Source organism: Cryptotermes secundus, unplaced genomic scaffold (assembly GCF_002891405.2).
Source record: "Cryptotermes secundus unplaced genomic scaffold, Csec_1.0 scaffold770, whole genome shotgun sequence".
Taxonomy (NCBI): Eukaryota; Metazoa; Arthropoda; class Insecta; order Blattodea; family Kalotermitidae; genus Cryptotermes; species Cryptotermes secundus.
In genome coordinates this window covers 78,156-105,539 of record NW_019723912.1, presented here as the reverse complement: position 1 = coordinate 105,539, position 27,384 = coordinate 78,156, and the positions used below count along the sequence as shown (strand labels likewise).

General features: G+C 48.2%; 1 protein-coding gene across 5 annotated transcripts in view; it reads right to left on the bottom strand.

Moving 5' to 3' along the window:
- Positions 1-26,763, bottom strand: part of LOC111862128 (Down syndrome cell adhesion molecule-like protein Dscam2) — an 81,494-nt gene extending 54,731 nt beyond the window's left edge. For all 5 annotated transcript variants that reach the window (XM_033750565.1, XM_033750566.1, XM_023847283.2 and 2 more), the window contains exons 1-3: positions 26,490-26,763; positions 23,156-23,317; positions 13,503-13,649 (exon numbers count right to left, since the gene is read on the bottom strand). In XM_033750565.1, coding sequence (XP_033606456.1) covers positions 13,503-13,649; positions 23,156-23,317; positions 26,490-26,676 — 496 coding nt within the window. In that variant the 5' untranslated portion in view covers positions 26,677-26,763. The remainder of the gene's footprint in view (positions 1-13,502; positions 13,650-23,155; positions 23,318-26,489) is intronic.
- Positions 26,764-27,384: the final 621 nt, after the last annotated feature.

Here is a 27,384-nt window from a genome sequence, read left to right as displayed (position 1 = left end):
CCCTGCCTGTTGACCATCCACTGTAACAACATCCTCACATCTATGTCTAGGTCTTCCCTTCAGGTTTTCTCCGTTTTTCCAATGCATGCAACATACTCTGCCCATCTCATCCTTCCTAATTTGATCAGTCTAGTAATGAAGATTTCTATCTTCTTGGACGTAACGTCGTGTAGTCCGTTGAAAATCATCCGACGTTTCGGAAGAACATGTCGCCTCGATATTCAGAGCTGAATAGTAGGCCAAGTATGAAACCAAAATGAAGCGGGTAACAAGCCAAACTCTGCGACATGTTCGTCAGAAACGTCGGCTGACTTTCAACTCCGTATGTGGCGCAGAGTACGGCACGCGAATTGCGAAGCTCATCATGTAATTTTCTCCAGTTTTCTGTTACTCCCAAACATTCCCCTCAACATCCTGTAACGCCGTGTATCTTGTTACATGCAAACATGCTGCTTCCATCTTCAGGACGGAAGTTCAGCAATGACTAATGTAAGGCAAACGCCATGCGAATGCAACTGGTACTGGAAAACATCCACAAATTCTCTGTGGAACACTATTTACATGTTGGTAATTACAAATATGGCTACGATGCGAACAGTTGGCGTCAGGAGTGTCCAAGAACTTCTCGCCAGCTTTAACATTCGCAGTTCGTAGTTTGATTGTTCCGTATTGCTGTAAGTGAAGATGTGCGTGCGCTGTACGCGTCTCCTGTTGCAGCGACGCTCGGCACCCCAGATGCAGCTAATCCGGGTCGGAACACGGGAAATGCTGTTCAGTGTTGAGAACACGCTTCAAGAGACATGTGGCATTTAGGCAGGCAGATGAGTCGCTTGTCTGTTCAGACAGAACTTCGCAGTCTTCAAACCTTCATTACAAGCTCAGCTTCTGAGTCTTCTATCGATGAATAAATGTATTGCCTTCTTATAGCGCTCTAAACAAAGGCTCTGCAGTGATATTTTGCTATGTATTTTCATCAGCATTTCTCGCATCGTTACATTTTACATTTATTTGTGCTCTAAGTGTTTTGTCTTTTATGGCTACCTTTTGCTGCACTAATCCGGATGACCTCCGATTAATCTGGATTAGCGAGAGGTTACTGTACATTTGACCATCGATTTTCCCCATGCACTCCCAAGGAAATCATGCTATCCTCGTCTATGGCATTCTCAGACACGGCGGACAGTGCTTGCTGGAAAGGAAGGGGGGCTCCGTCTCAGCCACTGATGCACTCGTGCACAACTGCGTGAGCTTCCAGAGCTCTTGGCGCGTCTCTTGCGGTACCCGCGGCAGAGGGTGAGAGGGTTATGTTCTGATACTGTCTACTTACTGCTCGGAAGGCAAGTTAAGTGCGCGGTTTCCTCGGCTCGCGCCACCCAGTTTGGGAACCAGTGCGTGAGCACTCCTTGGCCCCGTGCGGCCCCTACACGCCCACTGCTCCTCGCTGCAAGTTTAACCACAAAGCCCCCGCGTTCACCGAACCACAAATTGCGACAAAGTGGCCGTCATCAATTGTACGCTGCCTCTGTCTACTGAATGACGCGATAAACAATCATTCCGGCTGGCAAGTGGCCAGTGAATGGGCTCCGTGTTTCGCTCACTCGTTCGAATCCCGTTTGTGGCATCAGCAAAGTGCGGAACCGAAAGCAACGGCAAACATCAAAGAGACTTCTTCAGGGGTTTCTTAACTGTTGAAACAAGTCCGACTTCATTCCCCTGGGCACTCCGTTTATTCAGGAAGCACTTTAATATTATACTGACATGCACATCTAGTTCCTCAAGCGGTCATTTCCTCTCATGCTTCCCGACTAAAATTTTGTAGGTATTTCTCATCTCTGTCATGTGTGCGACATATTTGATTGCATTTTGAGAAGATCACAATTTACGGAGTTTCGCGCTATAACGCTGTCTCCGTCTTCCCGTTATTTCTCGCAACAAAGGCGAAACAAAAGCAGACACAACAGCGTGCAAGATCACGTCACCACATGGCATACATGCCTTCAATGGTCTCAGTACGATGTGATGGGTGGAACGTATAGCAGGAACGGAGGAAAAAGAACTGCATACGCGGTTCAACTGCAGAATTTTAAGGTGAGAGAGCAATTTGGAAGACCTGGAAGTAGATGCGGACCAGACCGAACGGGGTCTGTGACAGGTTCTTGTGGAGGAAGTGGCGATGCTTGAGAGTGGACGAGTGTGGCTCAAGAGACGCAGACTGTACACCCCTGCTACGTGTGTGCAGAAACATAATGCTGAATTATTTGCACAGCTGGCATGACGTCAGCAGCGATGGAACCCGGAAATCGCTTTGCTACGATCATCTTGTGAGACGATTTAGCTTCCGGCGAGAAGGCTTTACGTTACTACCCCTCCCCCATTTTCGTGCTACGACGCCTAAAATTCTACTTGACATCGGTTTCAAGAGCTCTTCACAGACGAGCATCGAGTTCCGTTCCAATATTTAGAAATCCACAAACAGTTCATGCACGCTGAGATTCTGTACTGGGCCCATCGTCCGGTACAAGTCTCACAGAGCCTTGACAGAGTAGGCGCCTCCCAACCCCTCACATTAGCTTCCAAAACGCTGAGTTATTTAGAAGACCGGACGATACACAAGTCCATAAAACCAGTAACCTCTGAGTGTTGTTCCACCATCGTCAGAACCCTTCAGGAATCGTCCCGCCTCTGCAGTGGGTACAGCTGACATCTGTCGGCACGCGTATTCATTTCCCTTCTGTCCTGACAGCCTCCTTACGTCTGTCTCACGGATCCGACGAACGATCTCTGTTTCTTGTGAGAAGCACACGGACCCCACACGCGGAGCGCTTCGCTGCGAGAAACAGACCAAAGTCAGAGACGTTTTAATGCAGGGGTTTCCAGGTTTCGCCACTCGCCCTTCTGATAAGAGCAGCGTGGCAATGAAGAGAAAAAGTGGGGAGGGGGCAAGAAATTATGCATCTGGCTTCGAAAGTTCCCAGGCAGTGCCCGTTCGTCCTTCTGGTAGAGGTAATGCAAATGAAGGGATTTTTGTATGATGCTGGAAGGGCTGCATTATGGTGAAGTTTGGGAGGGCTGCATGTGAGGCATGCAGTGCAAAGTGGGAATTTGTGCACCAACTCAGCATTTGCTCTAGGACCGAGGAAAACCACGGAAAAACTTGACCGAGTTGGCCGGTCGGTGTACTTTCCGGATGCAAACTGACTTCTAGCCAGAAGTAACCTAACGTCAGTCCCTGTCTGGCTGTTTGTCTGTTGAGGCAGGTTAGATTTAGTTCGTGCCTCACAAGAAACACACAGCTTCCGGTCTCGGCCGATAGCAAAGGAGCACACTGAGACCCAGTTAACGGCTTGGGGCCCCATGACCTCACCCTCTCCGGCGCATCTGTATCACACTCCAAGCTAAAATGGGGCAGTTTCGTTTTCTCAAGTCCAATTTAAGCGCACTTTCCGCAGAAACCACACGCACATAATTCACACCGGTGTCACCACAAACACGGCGGAAACATATTGGAAACAGAGAGAGAGAGAGAGAGAGAGAGGCAGAAAACAAAAGACGAAATTGCAGTTTACGTGAATGCCCGGGTGTAGCAGCAGTGTCGCCGCTTATGACAATATTGGATATATACGTGGGGACGCGCTAGCCGGTCGTCAGCTGTTTCAATTTCGGGGAAACACGAGACTCTGCGAGATATAAAGATGGCTGCCACAAAGTTACTGCGTTCACTTTCTTTTTTTAAGGTTAACTCCGCTCGGCGTTCGTGTATGTATTTGTACGTAAATTACAACAAGTTAGGAAACGTACGCCTAGCACAGGAACTCCTTTTTCGTTTTGTCCGTACTGCTCGGTTATCTCGAAAAGAGTTATTAAGACTTCAGGAAGATGTTACCGAAACTAGACCGTGTTTTACTTTTCTTTGCAACTAGCGTTCCGAACTCTTTTCATGGCAACAAAATGTTTCACGAGTTACGCTCGAACACGCTGTGTTCTGTAAGTTAAAGACGGGGCAATCCGTAAGCTACCGCTGTGCTTAAAAGGGCTAATAAGAAAACCGTGCTTCGTTTGGGGCCCATCCCATGTCATTTGCCCTCAATTAACCATTCGACGCTGTACAGGGGCAGTAATGGACATGCGCTCTGTCACACCGAAACCAGACCAGACCCTCACGTGACCGCAGTGCAGGGCTCACAGTTGGTCAACACGGTCCAGGAGGGATTGCTGACCACAGCTCATGTAAAAATGGATCTTGAAAAGTGATGTTAATACATGAAAACATGAACTTCAACTGGCCAACTTAACAGTCCACCGCGTGTATATTTCGCCGTGTCATGTGTCTGCCGTCTGTTAACTGAAATTAATTAAAATTACGTTCATCCACTAGGAGGATGAGACAACTGTGGTCCGGTAGAAATTCACCGACGTTTCGGGGGAACGTATACGTCACACTAGAACACCAGCGACCCCATATACATCAGAACCGCACAACAAACTGCAGTGTTAGAGGAGCGTAAATACCAATAAAGGAAGAAAAATATTAATTTTAACAAAATTCAGCGACATTTTAGACCCGTGTAGGATCTGAAGTCATAACGCCAGTCGTTCTGAGGAGCTATACCTCCTGGGATATAAAACCAAGCCGAGCTTGGCTGGTTTCTTCTTGTACTCTGAAGAAGAAGACGACAAGTTCCTCCGAAACGCCGGTTGACTTTCAAAGGACCACACGGCGGTATATTCCAGAACACAGAACTGTTTTTCGACCTAATTTAAACCTAGTTTTAACTATATTTTTGGGCACGCGGTAGCGTAGTTGGTTCAGGCACTATGCTACAAGCCGGAAGGTCGCGGGTTCAAGTCCCGATGAGGCCGTTAGGATTTTTTCAATTGACCTAATCCTTCCTGCGGCACTATGGCCCTGGGGTCGACTCAGCCTCTAACAGAAATGAGTACCAGGAATATTCTTGGGGCTAAAGGGCAGCCGGCGCGTAGGGCTGACAACCTTACCGCCATCTACGAGCCAACTCTCTAAAAAATGTTGGAACCTCGACATGTCACAACCCTATGGGTCTCCACGGCCTGTTACGGGATAGCTTTACTTTAACTATATTTTAGAACAACAGACTGCAACAGATACTTGTATAGTCTACCTGAAGGTCGGTACATGTACGAGAACGTGACAAAGTGGTACTGCCCTGCGAATTGTGTGGTTATGCTCAAACACAATATTACAAACAGCACACAGGCCTGGTCCCCCCCCCACATACGTCGGCAAATTGCCCGCCGTGAAACAGCGTCTAAACGGCAATTTTCCGGCTGCCACTGCAGTTTCGTTGGAAAAGCAACATCCATTTCCCGCCCTGGCGACTCCACATTCAGAACACGTACGTACGCTGTCATGCGCCCGCCGCCATAACATATTGTGACACAATGGCTGCAGGGCCTGGGCGCGGCGCTCTCGGACAAGGCACATGCTAGAACATTTCACCCCTTCTATAAACACAAAAGGTTATGGAACAGGACGTGACCACGAAGCCTGCCGTTCTTCGTGGTTTTCTTCAGTTCCTTCAGACACATGCCAGGGTAATCAAAACCATGACTGATCTCTTAAAAATCCTTTCCAATTCAGCACACAACGTACACGGCGTCACGTTCCACAGGACTATAAAGTCAGGGGCAACTGTTGCGAGCAGGACACAGTCTCAATCAAGTTACTAAACGCCCTCCCTACTCCTCTGTTCCTACATGGTAAGGTAAACCTGTCCCTGTGCTTAACTCATTAAGAACCGTGCCATGAAGACGTATAGGGGAATAGGTGTATAGATCCACGTATTCTTGACCACGGCAATAGTTGCAGGTGAGTGGTCACATTCACGTCCCGGCCGTTTTACCCCCGAGGTATCAACCCCAGGTACCCATTGGTAGGAGGCTTGGTGGGCCACACTCGAACTCCGAACCCCGAGTGTCCAGCCCGTAGTCAGTCGCTATACCGACTGAGCCATCCTGGCTTCCCTTCCGCATATGAAATATATATGTATATTCGTCATATAAAATATTATTTTAAAACGTAAAATGTGTCTGTTTAAAAGAAATCCCCGAGTATTTAAAGGATTTCGAAGAACTGCTCTCAGAAAGACAATTTTGACAATTTAGAAACAAATGTTACTTGCTGCACGTTCCATGGAACGGACGGCTCTCCGCGTTGCAGTTACACCGCTTTATACTAAGTTGTATCTGTCAGATGTTCTCCGGAGTGCAATGCAAGACAACTAAAAGACTTTGGATAGGAAGCAGTTCCTTCATTTACAGCCTGGCCTGTTACTTCCGAACGTTTACCGTCGTCATGTGCCTGCTTCTATCCCCAAATTTGTGCCGTTCCAGGAAAAATGTCCATTTGAGAGAGAGAGAGACATCAGAACCACTTGTTGTGCGTGCAACTGGCAGCGTGCGCGCTCGGCTCCTTCTTGTTCCCTGCTCCCAGCAGAAGTTCCGCCTCATGAGCCCCCCCCCCCTCTTTCTATCGACTATCGATTTAAGGGAGCTTTGTGTTGTCGAGGAAATTTCTCTACAGTCTACTTTCGTTACCCATAAACAAAGAGGGGGCTTATGGTACCGTGACAACGTCTGTTCCTTTCTGCCCTGCAAACTCAAGGTGGCAGCGGCAGCTACTACCTTCTCTATCATTAAGAAACTTCTGCAATTTTCATAAACAGTTTATCTGTTTATTTCGCGTGGTCCTCAAAAGAGATAACTAAATGAACCGTTTGGCCGGAGTCACCTGAGAGCTGCAGTTGTGAGAAGTTCGGGAACCTGTTGGAAGCCGCTACCAAGCAACGGCTAGTGAAGACTGAGAAGACTTTATGTGAGGTTTGTAGCTACGAGTGTAAGTGTGCAATAAATGCGCTTACCAATCCAAAACACCGTCTATACTCGCTCCATCGCGTGTCATACGTTTGGCAGTATCTTATACAGACAGTTTACATGGCTTCGCATCGATACGTCTGCACGTTTAATTTGGCCACCCCTGAACACGCTACTGGTCGCTTGTAATTTTCGAGCAACTGTGCGCAGTACAAAGGGAATTTATACGGTGCGTCACTGCATGTGGGGGGGGGGGGCACGGTCAGACTATACAGGAGTAACTCGTCCTAACAGTTTCATTAAGAGAAAACAGAGAGCGTTCCATTGTTATTGTCTCAAATAGCTGCATCTGTTTGCTATTATACAGTTTCTCTGCAAGTAGAATTAGATTTTTGAAAATTTTTCTGCAAGACTTCATAAAGTAAGAGTTAAATTGGGAAAAAAAAGGTTATTTCAAAATCAATCATATTTTCAACGCTACAAATCAATGGAGCTTGTTTAAGACAATTTCGCAACGAGGCTTACACTGCTCTGTACAAACAGAAACAAGAAACTGGTACACAATTTTACACGGTACTGAATGCCCTGAATGTACTGAATTTGAACACTCCTGTTTTTATGCCCCGGCGTTTAGCACATTCACAGTTGACCCTTTAAAGCTCAGTGGCTACTGCATACACACGTATGCCACCTGCTCTAACATGGCGTATGTCTTTGTAACGTGGGCTCAGTAGGTTTTCTGTGATGTGGGAAGTGAATATTCAAAGTAATTTCGTGCTTCAAAGCGTCTATTTAACCAGTTCATTGAGGTTATGTTAGGTCTGTATGTCAGTTCTACAAAACAGAGACAACGGACAGACGTGTACTCCCTGCTGCGCAGCCGCAAAGCACGCGAGGTCCCCACACGAAGCAGCCTTCACGAGAAATCCCTCTCTTCGCGAATATCTAAATTCCTTCCTTTTAAATTGGATAATCAAAGTGTAAAGTGGAAATGCCTTCAGAAATCTGTTGCGGTAATCAGATTTTGTAGTGTTCGCGTTGCAATCGGCGTGGGGCAAGCATAATTCTGAGGTGTGAACACTTCCTGGTGAGAACCGTATGAAATGAGTTCCTCTGTAAGGGTAGAGAGGCACATTTTGAGAAGCTTATACTTTCTCAGCTGTTTAAGACATTTCCCGCCATTTTATGGGACCTGAAGGTTCAGATGAAGCCAAACCGCAGCTCCATGTGACGTAACTTTAAGATCAACACTTAACACCCAGTGCAGGTCTGTGGATCACGGTGTTGGGGTTGAATCGTCTAGTTGAAAAGTTAATAATTGGTGGAGGTTTACCGCCACGCCTCAAATAAACAACTCTGAAATTCTGAAGCTTAGAATGACAGTAAATATTAATTAAGGCCGCACCATAGCTCAAGCGGTTAGTCGCTGGCTTCTCACAGCGGCGGCCCGGGTCTGATCAAGTGGGATTTGTGGTGGACAAAGTGGCGCTGGGGCAGGTTTTCTCCGAGTGCTTCGGTTTCCCCTGCCAATCTTCATTCCACCAATTGCTCCACAATCACCCTCACCTATCATCTGGGGCTGGTACAATAGGCCAGAAGTGGCCGCAGTACAAGGGACTTAGTCCCACCCCACTAGCAATAAAAAGAAATATTAATTAATGTACAGACTGACCCGAAAGACTGTTAACTGTTTAGTAATATCCACATTAAAATGCGTTAGAAATGTGAGTACATGCAGAACTTACAGAAACCGTCCACATGAGAGCCTCCATATTCAACGCTGTGACGTGTTTCTACAACGGGAGGCTTGAACCTGAAGAGTTCCGTTAATGTGACAGAAGGAGTTAGGGCCACCGACTTTCGGGTCAATCTGTTCATTTTTGTCTGTAACATTGCAGAACCAAAAACGAATATCCACGAAATTTGATACTGACGGTCTTTTGCTAAAGTTTGTCGATACATATCGATTTGGGTTACAATCAGAGAACAATACCACTTGAAAACCTACACGAACTTCTCTGTGCTGAATGTTTATCGGAGCGAGATATATTTTGAAAGCAACTTATAGAGAAATAATGTACACGTGTTTTATGCCCCTTACACCTTTCTCCTGATAATTAAGCATAAGCGCGCGAAGACACCGCAAGTGTCACGGTGCGCGTGTATTTCACCCTCTTAATCTAATGCGGGCACTAAACACTGACAGCGCCTGTCAACCGTAACTAGACTACTTACACACAAAGCAGTCGGTGAAGTTGCCTACCCGTCACGGCGTTTCCATGCAATGAGCCGAGCAATTCGTATGTTAGAAAGAGAATCATTTGCAGTCCCGGAGACATAGAGAACAGGGCGAATGAGATAGTTGAGTGGTCCCAAGGATTCAGGGCCATTCCATCCAGCCATTACAAGATCTGTTTCTTCCTCGGAATGGACTGCTTCAAACTCTCGCCAGTTTTTATGCTAATAATATTCCGAGCAAGCGCAGTAACGCTCCACTTTAGCAGCACTCACACAAGTGGTGTCCAATGCGGCGCTCCGACCCAACAACTTGGGGTACAGCTAAGGTCCACAGGCCGAGTTAGTATCCAAATCAGGCCACGACCGGGTTCAATTCCCGATGAGGTCATCATAATTTTCAATTGACCTAATCCTCTCAGCCGCAATATGGCCCTGGGGCCGACTCAGCCTCTAACAGAAATGAGTACCAGGGATATTCCTTGGGGGTAAAGGGCGACCTGAGCGTAAGGCTGACAACTTCACCGCCATGTGTGTGCTGATTGTCTAGAGAAGATGTGGGAGCCTCGACGTCTCACAACCCTATGGTTTTCCGCGGCCTGTTACAGGGATAGTCAACTCACCACTTACCGGCCACTCTACTATCCGACAGTACGTAGCCTCGATACCAAGAAAATGAAGGTCACGGAAATGATTTCAAGTTCCCTCCAGTTGCTATCACTATCCACTTGAAAGTACAGCCTATACGGGGTCATGAAATTTTAGATGTCTTTATTTATCAGTGTATTGCACTAAGAGCACTGGTTGCCACATCGCAACACGAACACAACACGCTGAACGTAACTCGACATGTGATCCCTGCGTCACCAGTCTGCTCTGCAGAACACAGTTCGGGACTTCCCACAGCGGCAGAGAGCAAACTGTATTCTGCCTGAGCCTTGTCGGCACTTACGTGTTCCAGTAGACGAAATGTATTAAAGAGTTCCATCTTCCGGGATATAACGCCGTTGAAAGTCAACCGACGTTTCGGAGGAACATGTCGCCTCCACCTTAAGTCAAGCAATAGACCAGAAAGTAGATGACAAGAGGAAAGTTGACCCTGAAGATGGGATCTGCGAAGTGCGCGGACTTCAGCGCCTGTGCAGAACAACGGCGAGATATTATGCAACTTGCTCCCGTGAGTGGGGGTTACCGCTCCCTCCTCGTGCACGCAACTATGCATCCAAGTTGGTTCCAACCAGAAGTGGAACGTGTCCACAAAATTTAGTGAAATTCCCTAATTCCAAATTTAACGGAAATCCATTCGGCGGTTCCAGACAAATGTGGCGACGCTAACCGATGTGGTTTCTCAAGGGCCGCTCGGCCGCCGTGCAAGTTTGGCCACCACTGCTATAATGACATTGCTCGCTTGACATGTCTACCCTCGCCTCGCCTGGCTGTTAGCCCGGAACTGATTGGTCCTTGGGGCGCAGTAGAACCTTGGTTTGAGGCTCGTTATTTAATAACGAGTTGGAGCTGGGAAGGAAATTCCCCGGCGACCAATCTGCTCGGTTGCATGGACCTACACATGTAGCAGTGACGTCAGTGCCTGGCTGAGAACTTGTACCCTGATGTAAGGAAACGGTAAACTTGTCCCTGTGAAGGCGTATAGGGGAGTGGATGTATATCTCCACCATTCTTAACGTCAACACTAGACAGAGGTGAGTGGTCAGCTTCACGCCGCCGTACCCACTGGATAGCAGAGTCGGCCCGGCCGCTCTTTCCCTTCCCGGATTTGGGCGTGCAGCCCGTCGCTATCCCGGCTCTCGGAAGACAAGTGGTTTGTTGGGTGATATCATCTTGCTTGTGCTTCCGCTCCTAACTGTCTGCAGTCCCGCTGCAGTTGGCAGTGCAACTGCCATGAGGCATCAGCGCTGGGTCCAACATGAGCAGCTTCCCCTGGTATCTTTACTGCCAGAAGATGCGAATGTGTTTTCTTTTTTGGCTATATGTACCACTTCTTGACGCTGCTGGCCCTCGCCAGCACAGTGAATCTTGATTCCGAGTCCCATGGAAACCATGACAACATTTTAGTGTTTGACGGCTCTGGGAGCCTCCGGCTTCAAGCTTGAAGTAGATTTCTTTCATTTCAGTACTCACAAAAGCCCGATATTGAACCTTACCATTAGACACACCCATCAAACTCATATTGCCACACCGTTCTATAAGCTCCGTTGCAGTACTATCCTCCCATCTATGTTTAGATCTTCCAAGTGGTGTCTTCTCTTCAGATTCCGCGACTAAAATTTGGTAGCATTTGCTCATGTTTCTTGCAAGATGCTTATGAGCATCGGCCGAACAATACGAGGCTACTAATTTTAGGAACACACTGTGTCTCTCGGGCCCGATATCTTCTTCAGCTTTCGCACACGTCACTGCGCCTGTTCACGTCAGAATATTAATAATTCTGAAGTAACTTTGTTTTAAACGTTTCAGAAATACGGTAGTAAAGTACATTCGACCCAACACGCTGTGTAAGATGCGCTCTAATAAAAGTTCTGCCCCGTTTTATGAAGACATCAAAGTCGGGGATGGGGGGGAACTCTCTTCCGTTCCTGCAACAGCGGGGCAATTCTGAACTCCAAAACGTCCATTTCTGTGCGCGATTCAGCAGAGGGGAGAAGTTTTCTCCTTGTTTCCTGCAATGCTGCCCCCCCCCCCACAGCACTCAATTGCCCATGCTAATGCTCTCGCAGCGGCGATCCTACTGTTCTGGAGCGGGTTGCATACTCAGGCCGAGTGAAGGCCTCGCCTATCTTTCATGAACAGCAGAACGTGAAGAGATATGTAACCTCCTGTCAGCTGTCAGAGACAGACAGAACTTATTGTACATACCTGAGCTACTTCTCAACGTAGTCAAGGCCGGAGTTGAGACACTCGTCGTACAGGAGAATCAGTTTTATAGCTCCTCATTGTGATCCCAGGGAAACAGGTGGTAGTCGCTCGGCTGTAAGAAGGCTGGTCAAACAACTACCAGTTAAAATGCTCCAGCAGTACTCGAGAATGCGGACGCGCATTGTCATGGAGGAGAATTACACGTGATGGCAGAATTCCATTGCCTTTTGTTCTGAATGGCCCTACATATTTTTTTACTGTTTCAGAATACACTTCTGACGTTATTGTGGTCCCTTGTTGCGTGAACCCCATGATCAGCACTCCTTCTATCCCAGAAAACAGCTGCCATGAACTTCCTGGCAGAGCGCTGTTCAACTCTTTCGACTTGCTTGCTGAATGTCTGCACCGCTCTTTGACTGCTCCTTGGTCTCGACACTCACAGATGCAACCTCTTACTAGTATCATGTGACTGACAAACCCATTGCGATCTTTGTGGTATCACTTAGAAATAGTCAAAGTCGAAGTCATTTTCTGCGTTTCTGTGCACCCCTGAGCATTTTCGGAATGCCTGGTAGCCTAGCCTAATTATGATAATCTCGCGGGGATAAGTGCGTGAAGCCTCTGCAAATTGTGAAGCGCCGTCTATCACAACTTTCTTTCGTCAACACTTTCAAGATCATCACTCACTAGAGACGGCCGGCCGATCACTTCGCTCTTCGTCGTGAAAATCTGCTCGCCAATCCTCGATCATTCTACATCACAGCCTCACAGCTCCTTGGCCGTGAGCCGCGCATGTATTTAGCGTGAAGAAAGCGGATAACAGCGCGAATTTCGCAGCTGGCGGGATTATCGATCGCAGAACACAGCATAACTCACACTGCAGAGACAAGAACAAACACTAGGTGACCAGGTATGTGATAGTCTGCAAGGCAGAGTCGTGACGCTACATCGCATGCGCGAACTCTCCCCCACTCCTACATTAGTTGCATAAAACAAATGGAGGTTACTTTCGGAATAGCCCTCGTATAGGGTAAAGCTACAATTGTCCTCGGCCTTAAATAGTTAAGCACTACTGCATGAAGACATACGGGGGACTGGCCTTGACCTCGGCACTAGATGGAGGTGAGGTGCCCACTGGATATGGGCCGCGCCATAGCTCACGCGGTTAGTCGCTGGCTTCCAACCGCGGCAGCCCGGGTTCCGTGATGGGTCTGGTCAAGTGGGATTTGTGGTGGACAAAGTGGCGCTGTGGCAGGTTTTCTCCGAGTACTTCGGTTTCCCCTGCCAATCTTCATTCCACCAGTTGCTCCACAATCACCCTCACCTATCATCTGGGGCTGGTACAAGAGGCCAGAAGTGGCTGCAGTACAAGGGACTCAGTCCCACCCCTCTAGCAATAAAAAAAAATGATTACTGTGCTACTGCTTGCATGTGGCTCTCCGTTACCGAGCGAGGGGACGCTCACAGCTCAGGCGACGCAGGGCCGAGCCTTAACGAACCAAGTCTACAAGTTCGTGGAGATGATGAGTTTGATGATTGCTGACCTGTGATGCGCACGTTGGCTGGCGAGCTGACGACTACCTGTCGCGTCAGTCGGTGCATTGTCCGGCATCGGAACGAGGGGAACTGATCGGTGAACTCCAAGTTATGTACCAGCAGCTCCCCTGTCGGCAGCAAGTGGTACTTCCCGTCTGGAAAACAAAAGGCACACGTAAACACCAAGTGAGCACATAGAGGCGGGTTGCGTAACAATTCTGGCATGTTCATGTTAACACTCCTTTGGTTAATGGCATCGAAAGCCAAGTTTACATTCTTTTCTCTTTACAACTTATCTCCGAAACATTTTTGTTGCGACAAATACTTACGAAGGCACGCTACAGATGCGAGCACAAATGCACTTAGGTACCGAGACAACGCGTCTGTTAGTACAGCAGTAAATGCTTAAGTAATTATACTGTACGCCAGGGAGACATGGGAATTAGTGGAGATCTGCCTCCACCATTCTAAACCGCGGCACCCCCCGGCCGCTTTACCTCCACAAAAGTAGCCCAGGGTAAAAGAGGCCGGATAAAGTTTCGCGAAAATCCAGTCGTCCATTTTGAAATATGCTGACAGACAGATACACGCAGTTCTGCAAATTTTCTTCGGCGAAAGCGGCAAAAAACCTGATCCCTACAGGAAGTTACAGCTATTACGGTGTAGGTAAACTGTAACTGCGAATGTTGGTAGCCCTGTTCGGGCTGATAGCAACAGATTGTGTCGTTTTCATCGCCCCTCGTAATGACCAAAAAAGTCGACCTTTGTCTGCAGGAGATGAANTTATTATTATTATTATTATTATTATTATTATTATTATTATTATTTCCCTTAACAGCATTAGCCTGTTGGGCGTTGTCATGGAGACAGAGTGTTCCCTGTGAGGTACGGGCTTCAAGATACTAAAACTCTGCATTCTGCCCACACAGTGTATTTATGTGTTCCGTATGGTTCTCACAGTAAACAGCGATTATTTCCCTAAACAGCACTAACCGGTCGAGCGTTGTTATGGAGACGAAGTGTGTTTCCTCTGAGGTACGGAGTGGACTTTGAATACTTTTCAAATGAACATCTGGCTTATCTGGGGGCAATGTGGATATATTTTCTGCAGAATGAAACTCAAATGAGACCCAAATTTAAGTCAGTTCGACTGCGTCCCTGAACCATCTGTATCAAAATCTCCGTCATACTTTATTCATTCCCGGTTTATTTAATGACGCCTTAAGTTACCAAACACTACAGAGCGCCGAATGTTTGGACATCAGCGAAGACAGCCCTGCAAGATACGAGGAGGGCATCAGGCCTCCTCGGGATGTGGACACTGCATCCTGTGTATGGATGCGAATGTATTGGTCGCGGACTGTCAACAAGGGATGGCCCTTCAAAGTAAGAAACTTGCATGTTATGGAATGTTAACATTTGTCTTAAGAGTGGATTCATCTCGTCCAGGATAGGGTGCAACGGTGGGCTTTTGTCAATTTCCTAATTTATAAAAGGCCGGGAATTTCTTAAGCAGCCGAGCGACTAGTAGTTTCTCAAGAAGTATTCCGCTTTATGGATATCTACGTGATATTATGCAAAAGTTAATTCTGCATCGTGGTTTATAAAAGAATATCCTAGGTCCCGATGACAGGATACTGTTAGGATGGATGCCTTGCCGACTGGCTTCGTGTCGCCACCCTGTTGTGAACACGGTTGAACAGAATACCGACTGCCAGCTTCTCAAGGCGGTCTCTGTTCAGAGCAGTTAAGTTACGAATTATACGCTGTGTCATCATGCCGCTACTGATGATATTTCATTTTATCGCCAATTTGCCACGTTTCCAAACATGCCCTCCCCCTCCCGCAGCCTCTTCTATTTGCCGGGACCGCAATATTTCCCGCCAGTTCAGCACTGCAGAACAAACAGCAGCGCGCTGACTGGTGCACTTCTCTGCTTGCCGCTCTTACCGAGCGAGAGTTCAGTCACATTTGTGTCCCGACGGGCCGTGAAACAGCGAAAGGCGTGTTACATAGACGTCCGAGTTTCAGGTGTCGGGGCCCACGGGACTCATGACCATAATCTAGTGTCTCAGATCCGAGACTCCCCCAACCTAGAGGACCATGTCCTCCGTACTTATATCCCCAGGAACAGGGTGGCCCAGTTACACCCCTAGCACTGGGTTCCATTCTCGCTGCCTCATAGGGCTCGCAGGGCTACGGTGGAGGTACTCGAACCCGCCTCCACGCGGGGACTCCAACTGTTCCTTTGAAATATTGAGGTTATCACAGCGGTGGCTACGAACAGTTCTATCTCGTGCGATATAACGCCGTGTAAAAAGATAGAACTACCCCTGTAAGAGGGCGTGGAGGCCCATGGGGTTATGAGATGTCCGTAAATCGCCCCGTCACTAAATGCCTCACGACCAAAACCTCCCAATTCGCGACAGAAACCTCCAGAATATCTGAAGGTGTTCACAGGAATTTGGTTGTGACTGTGAGCACTAAACAGCTGCAGAGAGGTCACATGGGATTTGTGGTGGACAAAGTGGCACTCGGTTTCCCTTGCCAATTCTCATTCCACCAACCGCTTCAAAATGATTACTCATCTCACCATTGGGGCTGTGTGGGCTCGATCCTGACAGCGTCGTTAAATAACCAACTTCGAGAGCGGTGAGTACCAACGCTCTGCCTTCCATCTACAGACGTTCCTTCGAAACGTCGGCACTCAGAAGCCGTAAGCAGGCAGGCAATATAAACGCGGGACGTCTCGATGCTGTGCAGGCTGTTGTCTCCTGCTCTCTGCGCCCCCTTCCCCGCCCGGTAACAATAAAAATATAAGTTTGCCCCACTGGAAGTTTTCCAGGAGATATTGTCAGTAAAACGAGATAGGGCAGGACGCTCCAGGCGTCAGTGGCGTGGCCCTGTGGTTCTCAACTTGTGGGCCGCGACACTGTCCTGAGCTCCTGTCTCTGTTACGCCTGCGCAATGCAAGGCTCACTTGTTATATGAGCGAGATCTGGGTTCTTACGGCGGTGTACACTGAGACTGTGTGACAACGTGCAGTCTGGTAGATATGTACCGTCGTTACGGAGAATAAATCTGAGAGAATTGCCCGTTCTTCCCCTGAGGATTTGATTGCATTTCTTGCATCCATACATGTACATAGAGGTAAAGCTACCTCCGTAACAGGCCGTGGAGGCTCATAGGGGTGTGAGACGTCGAGGCTCCCACATTTTCTCTAGACAGTCGGCTCACAGATGATGTTCAGGTTTTCAGCCTTGCGCGCTGACCGCCCTTTATCCCTCAGGAATATTCCTGGTACTCATTTCTCTTAGAGGCTGAGTCGACCCCAGGGTCATAGTGCTGCTGGAACGATTAGGTGAACTGAAGAAGACAAATGGCTTCATCGGGAATCGAACCCGCGACCTTCAGGCTTGTAGCAACTGCGCTGCCGCGTGTTCACTGCAGCAAAGGGTATAGCGGTTGATACTTCAAAGAAGGCATGACAATAAAGTGGAGAAATTATATATAAATATGCAACAGAAGTCCATCAAGTGCAACCAGTCCAAGGTTTCGTCTTCTGATGGTGGCCAGTACAGGCAAAACTGTTTCTTACTCGTGATAAACTGATGCGCTTCTACAGGCTACTCGCGTGTTCAGACGTCTGTCGCTGGCTCTGCTCACTCTGTTGGGCCCTGGCCGCAATCCTATACACGCGGTCGGTGGGATCAGCCGGCAGCAAGGCCGCTACCTACACACATATATCTATATCTCGAGTGGGATTCCAACCCACGACCCCAGCGTTCGAGTGGGCGAAGACGGTTCATGCCTGAGACCGCGCGTTTAGTCGTATAATTAAAAACGAATTTCGGGAACGAGAGTTCGAACTGCATAAAAAACTCTACAACAATTTTTCCAAATTATACATCGGCATTAATTCAGAAAAAAAAATCCCGGACCCTGTCTCTAACTATCCTAACGCCTTCACGTCCACACTGCCCTAACAGAAGAGTGAACGGGCGAAGCCTGGGAACCCGTTTCCTCTCTACTTCCCACCCGCAGACATCCGCCACTGCACCGAGGCAGGGAGTGTACATGCGAGACAGTCTGGTGCAAAGCGGAGAGGCCCGCGGCTCCCACGTGATCGATGGGCCGGGAGGGGCCCCGGACAGAAGCATTTAATTAAACCACTCGTGAAATATCACCGACATATAATAAGACAGCAGCGTACACAGGGAGACCTGCTGCGTCTGATGTCAGCGCGCGGTTACATGTCCGTCTCCCTGCTTCCAGACGCACACAGAACTCATTTCAGGAGCGGATTTCCGTTAAGATGCCAAGGCCACTGAGACCCTTACAGTAGTATTGTTTCTGTCGTATCTGCTGCTTCTTGTGTGTAATCACGAACAATTGTTGCGGGTGCTGTTGTCTATGCGGTCCGTGACGTCTCAAAGGAAAGCAGGCGAACAGTGCTTCCCAGAACTTCTCGTTAAGTATCATTTAAATGAAGTTCAGAGTTCAAGAGATTAGGAATGTGAGCACGTCAGAAAAATCCGGATCAGCTAAGTTTCCGGGTGAGGTGAACGCCGTGAAGTTGCTGCAACGTCCTGCCCCTTGCGGCTGGCCGGAATGCGTTCCCAGTCCCCGCGTGTCCCTCCCAACGCGCCACGTCACGTCACGTCAAATGCAAGTTCCACTATCACAGAGAAGCTAGCCCCTACCTGCCCCATGTAACCGCATATAAGTCTATGCACATCTACACTCCTATGCATTCACTGGGCTTGCAGTGAGCATGCGCGGAGCTTGGAATTACTTTGTGAGGTCTGGAGCAGGGAATATGAGATCCTGGTGCTGATGGCTTCCAGAAGTGAAATGCATTACATAGGATCACGTGACCTGCGTTGGTTTTAACCAACAGGAATGCCTTCATTCTCTGTAGGGGTGAGGAACTCGGTTCGAATCCAGCCAACTGGCAATGAGGGACTGGTGTTAGCGTCGGACGCCACTGCTCGGAGGTGATGCGCCGCTGGTACGAGTCATCTCGGGGGTTGGGGGTGGAGATTTTTGTGTCAACTTAACCGGTCGACGGACGTGTTTCGCCACTTGGGAACTGACGCGCGGCAGAAACAGAGCCTGTCATTACGCCTGGTCGCCTCTGCGAACTAAGTAACTCACTGTTAAGGGTGTAAACTGACGAAGTAGCATAAACGCAGTGAATCACTGTGACCTGCCGTACGGAGCACGAGCGGTGTGTGTCCCCGTCAATGCGACCCTTCAGACAGAGTGAAGCCTTTACCTGCTGAGCTGCCTATCCTTACCCAACGCCGCCCAGGCTGGAGGTCGGGTTAACCCGGACAGTTATACCACCGTCTTTATCTCCGGCTGGGAGAAGTACATGCGTCATATTGTCCGATACATTCTACAGGGTAAACCAACGCACTTTTGTGTGTGTCTCAAGAAGATTTAACAGTTCTCCATAGGCGTGTCCAGTGCTGTATGTCCGGAATTGTGCAGGAAACAAAATAAAGTTAAAGGTAAAGTTGTCCCTGTGCTTAACTATTTAAGCACCACGCCATGAAGGCGTATGGAGGAGTGGATGTATAGATCCACATTTTCTTGGCTTCGGTACTTATTGGAGGTGAGTGGTCAGTCTCACGCCCCTGCCGTTTTTCGCCCGGGGAAAGAGCCCCCGGTACCCATTGGACAGGAGGTTGGGTGTACCCCAGAGCCGGTTTGGACGACGTGGAGAAGAACCTTGGGGGGCTTGGTCATCCAGCCAGTAGCCAGTGACTATACTGACTGCGCTAGCCCGGCTCCCCAGGAAACCAAATACCAGATATAAATGTAATTCATCACGAAAAGTGGAGAAAATTAAATTAGGAAAATCTATTATTATTGGTGAGCTGAAACCCCATATCACCCCGTCCGCTTTCCAGAGCAATAATGCTGCATATTCCATTGTTTGTTATGGCTGATTACTTCTTTACAGAATTCGTTATTCGCCGATCTCTCCGTCCCACATTCATCATCACCTGTCTCCCCGAGCCACACACTGTTCGCAGTTCATCCGCGCCATTAAATCCCTGTCAATTAACCAGCGAACCAATTAATCACAGCGACAGCTCGGCAAACGCTCCAAACACGCGACCTGTAGTGTCCTGCTCTGCGCGGTTCCTCAACTGCATACCGAGTCGTGAAGGCGTAGGGTGGCGCGACTGGCTACTCACGTGTCCAGCAGGTGCCTAACGGCAGAGGAAACATGTGACGTCAGTATCCAGGCTATATACACCGACGAATGGAAGTTAAGATTGGCGGATGTGAGATTGGAAAGGATTTGAAAGGAAATGGTAGTTGCTTGAATGAAGTCATATCCTGGATTTTACATCCAGGGACTGAGTAAACAGGGAGGGAGAGGGGTACAGGGCAGAGTAGATAAAGTGAAAAAAATCGTGGGAAAAGTGAGAGACACTTTATTGTGGGGGAGAGAAAGAATATCATTTTGTTACCAGGTTCCTTGGCTTCGCCCTCTCGTCCTTCTGATGAGGCAGTGTGAAAGTGAAGTTAGGATGGGTAGGAGCAGTGGCTTGAGACAGGGACCGCGGGATTTTGATTCTCTGAATTAATGTCGATATATAATTTAGAAAAATAATTTATGTGGATTTGACAGCATTTTGATGACGAAAAAATATACAAAGATTCGGTTCGTACCTCAAAGGAAACACACTTCGTCTTCATAACAAAGCCCAGCCGGTTAATGCTGTTTAGCGAAATAATCGCTGTTTACTGTGAGAGCCATACGGAACACATAAATACACTGTGTGGGCAGAATGCAGAGTTCTAGTATCTTGAAGTCCGTGCCTCACAGGAAACACACCGTCTCCATAACAACGCCCAAACGGTTAATGCTGTTTAGGGAAATAATCGCTGCTTACTGTGAGAACCATACGGAACACTTGAATACACTGTGTGGGCAGAATGCAGAGTTCTAGTATCTTGAAGTCCGTACCTCACAGGAAACACACTTCGTCTCCATAGCAACGCCCAACCGGTTAATGCTGTTTAGGGAAATAATCGCTGCTTACTGTGAGAACCATACGGAACACTTGAATACACTGTGTGGGCAGAATGCAGAGTTTTCTCAATGTTAAACCAGGTGGTATCTATAGTTACCACTGTGCTTTATAGGGTGAAGTGGTGTTTCAGAAGAACGAACAATCCAGCGATGCGTGCTTACTTCCTCTTTCTGTCTCTATTCTTGCGGATTCTCTTTGTGAGGAACCACGTTTTAAGGTAAAGGGGCAGGAACTCTTGCTGACAATGGCAGCGATCATGTCACGCTAACAATTCGAACCTGCGACCCCATTCAAACACAACCCACACTTTCTGCGAGGCCTGTGGAATCTGCTACTGGATTAGGGCATTCGTGGATCCATTATCATATTTATTTTGTTCGCATTTATGAGTCTCTCGGTCGGCTGTGTTCGGTTGCTAGGATACATAATTGCCGCACTACAGAACTGAACTCTCGTTATTCGACTGTTTCTATTCCTGGGAAGTGCTCGAAACTTGTGGTGGTGCGCTACTGAAAGCACACTACAATGGCACTAATCAGTCTCAATGGCGTCTAACAATCTCCCTTTTCCGGGACACTGACAGATCTCTAAAGAAATTACATTCTTTTGCGAATAAGAAAACCACCGCGTGTCAGCTTCCACACAGCGGTGTCATTTTCACAATAAGCTGTACCAGCGATTATTGGCTGTTCGCTTCTCCTCTTGTCTCGAAGCACAGAGGGCCCTGGCCTACTTACTCGCATTCTGAAGACGCCTGTGTCACGCGCTGCGAATTCAGACGGAAGTCTCATCATTTCTTATACAAGAGTTCATAAACTTTCCCTTCTTCCTCCAGTGTTTTCCAGTCACACATCTTACCGATGTTTAAAAGCATCTGCCAAGAATAACATGCACAAACAGTCAATCGTAAATATTCGTCTCCTTCATATACCCACATCTAAATATTATCATTAGTCACAGAATAGACACGATACACAAACAAAAGACAGCTTCCTCGTTTGTGATCTATTACAAGGCTTAAGTCCATGCAACATGTTAGCACTTGACAATTCGTTGCTATGGTAACCAGGAATTGCGTAACGTCAGCAGTTTTACGCCTTGAGGCCTGCGTGTGACCGTGTATCCCGCGCTCACACTTCTCAACCGCTGTTAGTGAGCGTCAACTGTTGTATGCAGCCACGTGAGTCTCGCCCAGTTTCCTCGTGTAACTGCGTCAGTTCGTCCGGTAACTTCTTCACTTCATTACAGAACTCCTGATTAACACAGAGAGAAGTTAGCGCCCAAACTGTTCGCAAGAAACGTGATCAAAAGTTGGTTCGAACATCGACTGCACAGCGGCCCCCCAACCTGACCCATGAGTTGCTGCTAACTTCACAATTAACACGCAAGGGCCTTCAGTTCGTCTAAACAGCATCAAGGTACACAGTTCGCTTTCCAGTTTGATATTCTAACGGCGCTATCACCATCAGCATCATCACTGGAAAAGGAGCCCTTCCTTAGAAGATTCTGTGAGACTGCATCCCATTTTCATGTCTTTGAATTTCGCAGAAATGGTTTTTTACAGAGTAAGATCATTAACCCTGTGTCTAACCCCCCCCCCAACCTGGAGGATCAGGTCTATATATTCCGCACCGGGTTCCCTTTTCATCACCTTCTACGACTCGCAAGGATACGGTGGAGCTATTCTAAATGGCCTCCATGCGGGATCCAACACTACACTCATACAGCGCCGGATGATTAATGAAATGTGGAGCAGCAGGGCAAACAGCGATAAGCCACACGAGTGTCACTTTGTTCACCACAAATCCCACACGACGTGACCTGGTTTCAAATCCGGCGACTAAACGTCTTACCTGTAGCGTAATGATGCAGGTTTGAAGAGACTGTCTCAAGTTTTGTCTGAACAGACAAGTGACTCGTCTGTCTTCCCAAACGCCACGTGTGTACTCGCCTGCGAAGAACATTCTTTCAAGTTTTCCGTCCGGATTAGCGAGGGTTTACCGCAAGGCAACAGACACGGAGACCTTACACGCAAACTGGCTCCTCAGCCTTCGCACAGAAACGGACTGACGGGTGCAGGTGCACGCGACAGGCGAGTTGCCCCAAATCCTTCCTGCTTCGTTACGACTGGCTCTCTTGTTGACGGCGGGTCAGCAGGCAAAGCGGCAGTATTTGGACTGGGGGGCTTGGGTTCGATCCCCGCACGTTTACCGTTACGTTTAACTTCGTCACCAATCGACCAAGTTGACGCAGACTTCTTGCTACCATTAGGGAGGTCCACCGACTATTCTGACTACCGTTTCTCGTGGTTTTCCTCAGCCTCTAGGGACATGTTGGAACAGTATTTTAAAGTATGTCACAACTTGTATCTTCACATACTTCTGAATTCATTATAGGCCCTATAGCATAATCTAATTAACGCCAGCACATAGTTTGAGCTATTCGCAGTGTTAAACTACTATTACTACTACTACTACTACTACTGCTACTACTACTGCTGCTGCTACTACTACCACCACCACCACCACCGTCACAGCCGTCAGTTTCTGTGCTCATGGAGACGCGAACCTATGGGCCACCACACCGAGGAAACGGTGGATCCTTACCTCCTTGTAGCGATGGGTAGATGTAGAAGGACGGCTCCTGGACCCAGGACACTACGCGGATCAGTTCCTTGACGAAACTCGGTACGACACAGCGAAGCACGGCCGTGCAGCCACGGGAAGCGCCAAGCACCTCCACCTCCAGCTTGTACTCCTGCGCCACCACTGGAAACAAACGGAGCCAAATGTGAAAGACACCGCGCGCAACACGGGACAGCTGCCGCGTTAGGCCCGCGGGCATCTCTGTCGCTCTCACCTCAGAATTCCGTATGGTCTCTGGCACCACAAACTTCGTAGGAACTGACGTGAAAATCTGCCATAGGTTCGAATTTTGGAAAGGGACACACTGCATTGTGACGTCATAAATATTTGTTTCCGTTAAGGGAGGGAATTAGAGAGAAAGTGAAGGCTCTGCTTCTTGGAAATCGCGCTCTGCGGCCCTCAAACGCGCTGTGCTGTGACCCAATTATGTAATTCTGGGCCCACCTTGACGCAGGTCTCACGTTGCCATGGGAACGGAGTCACTGACATGATGACAGGACAGAAAATAAACAGCGACTAAAGATCAAGGAGAAGGGGGCGCAGAGAAATGAAAACTCTCTTTTCTTGAAAAGCTGCGATGCGTGTAATACAAAATGATAAAGACAAGTCAGAAAGTTGGCAGCACTGAAGGAAGAGAAACAAAACAGCATGAAAACGCGTGAGCATCGAAGTTACAGACTTGAATATAACACTGGGAAATGGGCTTCGCGTCTCTTTTCATTCCACTGCTTAATAAATGTTACTTTGCTTTTCATTTTCTTGTTTTTACGGCCTCGCTCGGCACAGCGCAGCCCAAATGCGAACTTTGGGGGCATAATGCACTCCATTACATCAGCCTGGCACAATTGGGATTTATTTCCTTCATCCGGGGCTCCAAACCCCAGGACAGATCCTTTCTTCCGTCGCTCAACCGGTAAGTCAGAGCGCGGATGCGTCGATATTTATTCCAGCACAGTGGTTACTATATGTGCCACCTGCATTAACATCCAGAAACTCCTCATTAGGTCACACAGGGTACCTGTGATGATTCTCACATAAACAATGGTTATTCCCCCAAAACACCACTAACTCATTTGTCTTTGTAAGGGAGAGGCAGTGTGTTCTCTGTGAGTACTTCTTGCTTAAGGAGTTTCCGTTATAAGCCTACAGCGTCTCCATAGCAACACTCAACCGGTTAATGCTGTTTAGGGAAACAATCGCTGTTTACTGTGAGAACCATACGGAACACATAAATACACTGTGTGGGCAGAATGCAGAGTTTTAGTATCTTGAAGTCCGTACCTCACAGGAAACACACTCCGTCTCCATAACAACGCCCAACCGGTTAATGCTGTTTAGGGAAACAATCGCTGTTTACTGTGAGAACCATACAGAACACATAAATACACTGTGTGGGCAGAATGCAGAGTTCTTGAACTTTAAAACAAATAGTATATACAGATATCCAGTTACCACAGTGCTATAAACGATTAAACCTTTTTTCATAATGACGTAAACACTCTATATTATAATGTTTCCGGATTACTGGCTGAATTTAATTGATATTCGTTTCGTTTCGAAATCAAACACTCGAATCTGAAATTTTCGCTACTATAAACAACTCAGGTTTTTAATGAGGATTAGGACACAACTGCATCCTAGGCCTATATTTCTGTTCCAGTGTTACAGGTCCCCTTAAGTAGCATCATTGTGCCAGACTAAAACTGTTTAAATTTGTGTACTTGGGCGAGCAGCTGCAATTTGACCTGCAAACACTCAACAGGCCCTAACTGTATGCAGCATTTCTAAGTGCTCTACCGACAAGTGAATGATATTGTTAATTTGCATCCAAACCTGTACAACAAATGAAAAGTCTCTTGAAACCGTCAGTTAATAATTGCGATTGAACTGAAATGATGGATCATTCCAATTTGATGACTCGTGACATTTCCGAAATCACTGCTTCACCTGTACAAAACCCGGCGGAGTTCGAACAACACAACTTCAACATTGAGCCCTTGTCCCGCGTACCCCTTTCAATTTTTTTCCCCCCGGCACTACAGCCCCAGGGGGCCTAGGCCTACCTCCATTAACTTCTCCGTTCACTTAGGCTTTTCTAGATCTTACACGTTCGGTAGGACTCCTTGGGCGGGTGATCAGTTCGTCGCAAGGCCTCTACCTCACACAAACACAGAAAAACGCACACACACAAACTAAACATCCATGCCCTGAGTGGGATTCGAACCCACGATCCTGGCATCCGAGCGAGCGAAGACAGTGCATGCCTTAGACCGCTCGGCTACCGTGACCGGCTACCCCTTTCAATTTACACTTCACTTCGTTCAAAAAAGGAAGAGATTATTTTTAATTAGCACTTCGTTGCATGTTGCCTGGCCATCAACAAGTTTGCGGGTATACTTTAGCAATAGGAATTGCTTCTTAGACACAGGAGGGGAGAAGTGGGGGGGGAAGCAGTGAGTCTTGCTACATTTAAGAGGAAGGTGATCAGAAATTGTCCCTACTTTGAGCGTCCGCAGGCAGTGCGCCCGCTCGTCCTTCTGCAAAAATACGTTGAAAAGAGGGTAAAGCGTTGGGAGGTGCTTCAGAATGGTTTTAGTGCACATTATCAGAATTTTTATATTAAAGCCAAGAGTGCTGCATATATTTAGGTGATGTGGGGAGGACTGTATGAGAGGCACGTAACAGCGAATTTGGGAACCAACTCAGCGTTCATCTGAAGACTAAATAATATTTAAAAATCCAGTTCCTACTGCAAAGAAAACACAGCATCTCCTTTACAGACAAACTCGTTGATGTTCAGGCAAACAACTGCTCTTTACTGCGAGAATCATACGGAACACATAAATACACTGTGAGTCAGTCAGACTCAGAGTCGCTTTACCGCCACTCAGTTCGTCACGCCCCTTGAGACCCACGACCAGAGACTTTTCCCCAACTGAACTCTTGCGGCAAGAGTCCTTATGTAACATCCTCTCTGTCACTGTGTGAGCCAGTCAGAGTCACTTTACCGCCACTCAGTTCGTCACGCCCCTTGAGACCCACGACCAGAGACTTTTCCCCAACTGAACTCTTGCGGCAAGAGTCCTTATGTAACATCCTCTCTGTCACTGTGTGAGCCAGTCAGAGTCACTTTACCGCCACTCAGTTCGTCACGCCCCTTGAGGCTCACGACCAGAGACTTTTCCCCCAACTGAACTCTTGCGGCAAGAGTCCTTATGTAACATCCTCTCTGTCAGTGTGTGGGCAGAATGCATTACGGCTGTGGCTTATCAGGTCAGGGCGTATGCATCATTACCTGCCCTGACTTGGACGTCTCTGCTGACGATCCTGCCGACGGCGTTGGAGGCGACGCAGCGGTACACGGTGCTGTGGATGTCCTGCCGGTACGCCGCGGGGGGGAAGGGTAGCAGGATCAGCGTCCCGTTCAGAAGGACGCGGCGCACGCCGTGCACGTCCAGCACCGGCGACCCATCCACGGACATCCAGTCCACCGACGGCGGCGGACTGCCCGACGCAGAACAATCCAGCCACCCTCCGCTCGAGTTGGAGAACTCGAGCCTCGGCGGCGGCTCCAACAGGAAGCTGGGACCACGGAGATGCGAGTCGAACCCGGCACCACTGCACACCAGGCCTACAACACACAAAGTATATATGTCTGGCTAAGTCCGCATGTGCAGTTGGTGTGCTCATTGGGTTAACAAACCAGACAGGAGTCAGTGCCACACAAGATACGAAGTCGGAATATTAATCTATCCTAAAGAAGGCTGCAATATTTTCCTTCGAAACGTTGGAACCCAACTACCAGATTCAGATCACGAAGCGATCTGAGGCAGCGACCACTTGGTATACCGGCCACTAATGGGCCCACTGTACCAGCTCAGAATGATAGACGTGTTGAGAATTGGCAGGGGAAAACGAAGTGCTTGGAGAAATCATGGCCCAGCGCCACTCCGTCCATTAGAAGACCCACATTACCTAGCCTGTGATCGAAGGCGGGCCGCCGCGGTGGGGAGTCCGAGACTTGGGACCCAAGAATGAATCTATGGAGTTCGTCTGCTCCGCGCGTTCAGCTGTGGATGACGAATGAAGGCAGAGGCACAAGTGTCTGACTGGCTGACGCCTTCTCGCAGTCACATGATACTAATTTCAGTTTCCAATTGAGAGGTGGTGCCCTCAAATGAATCTCACAT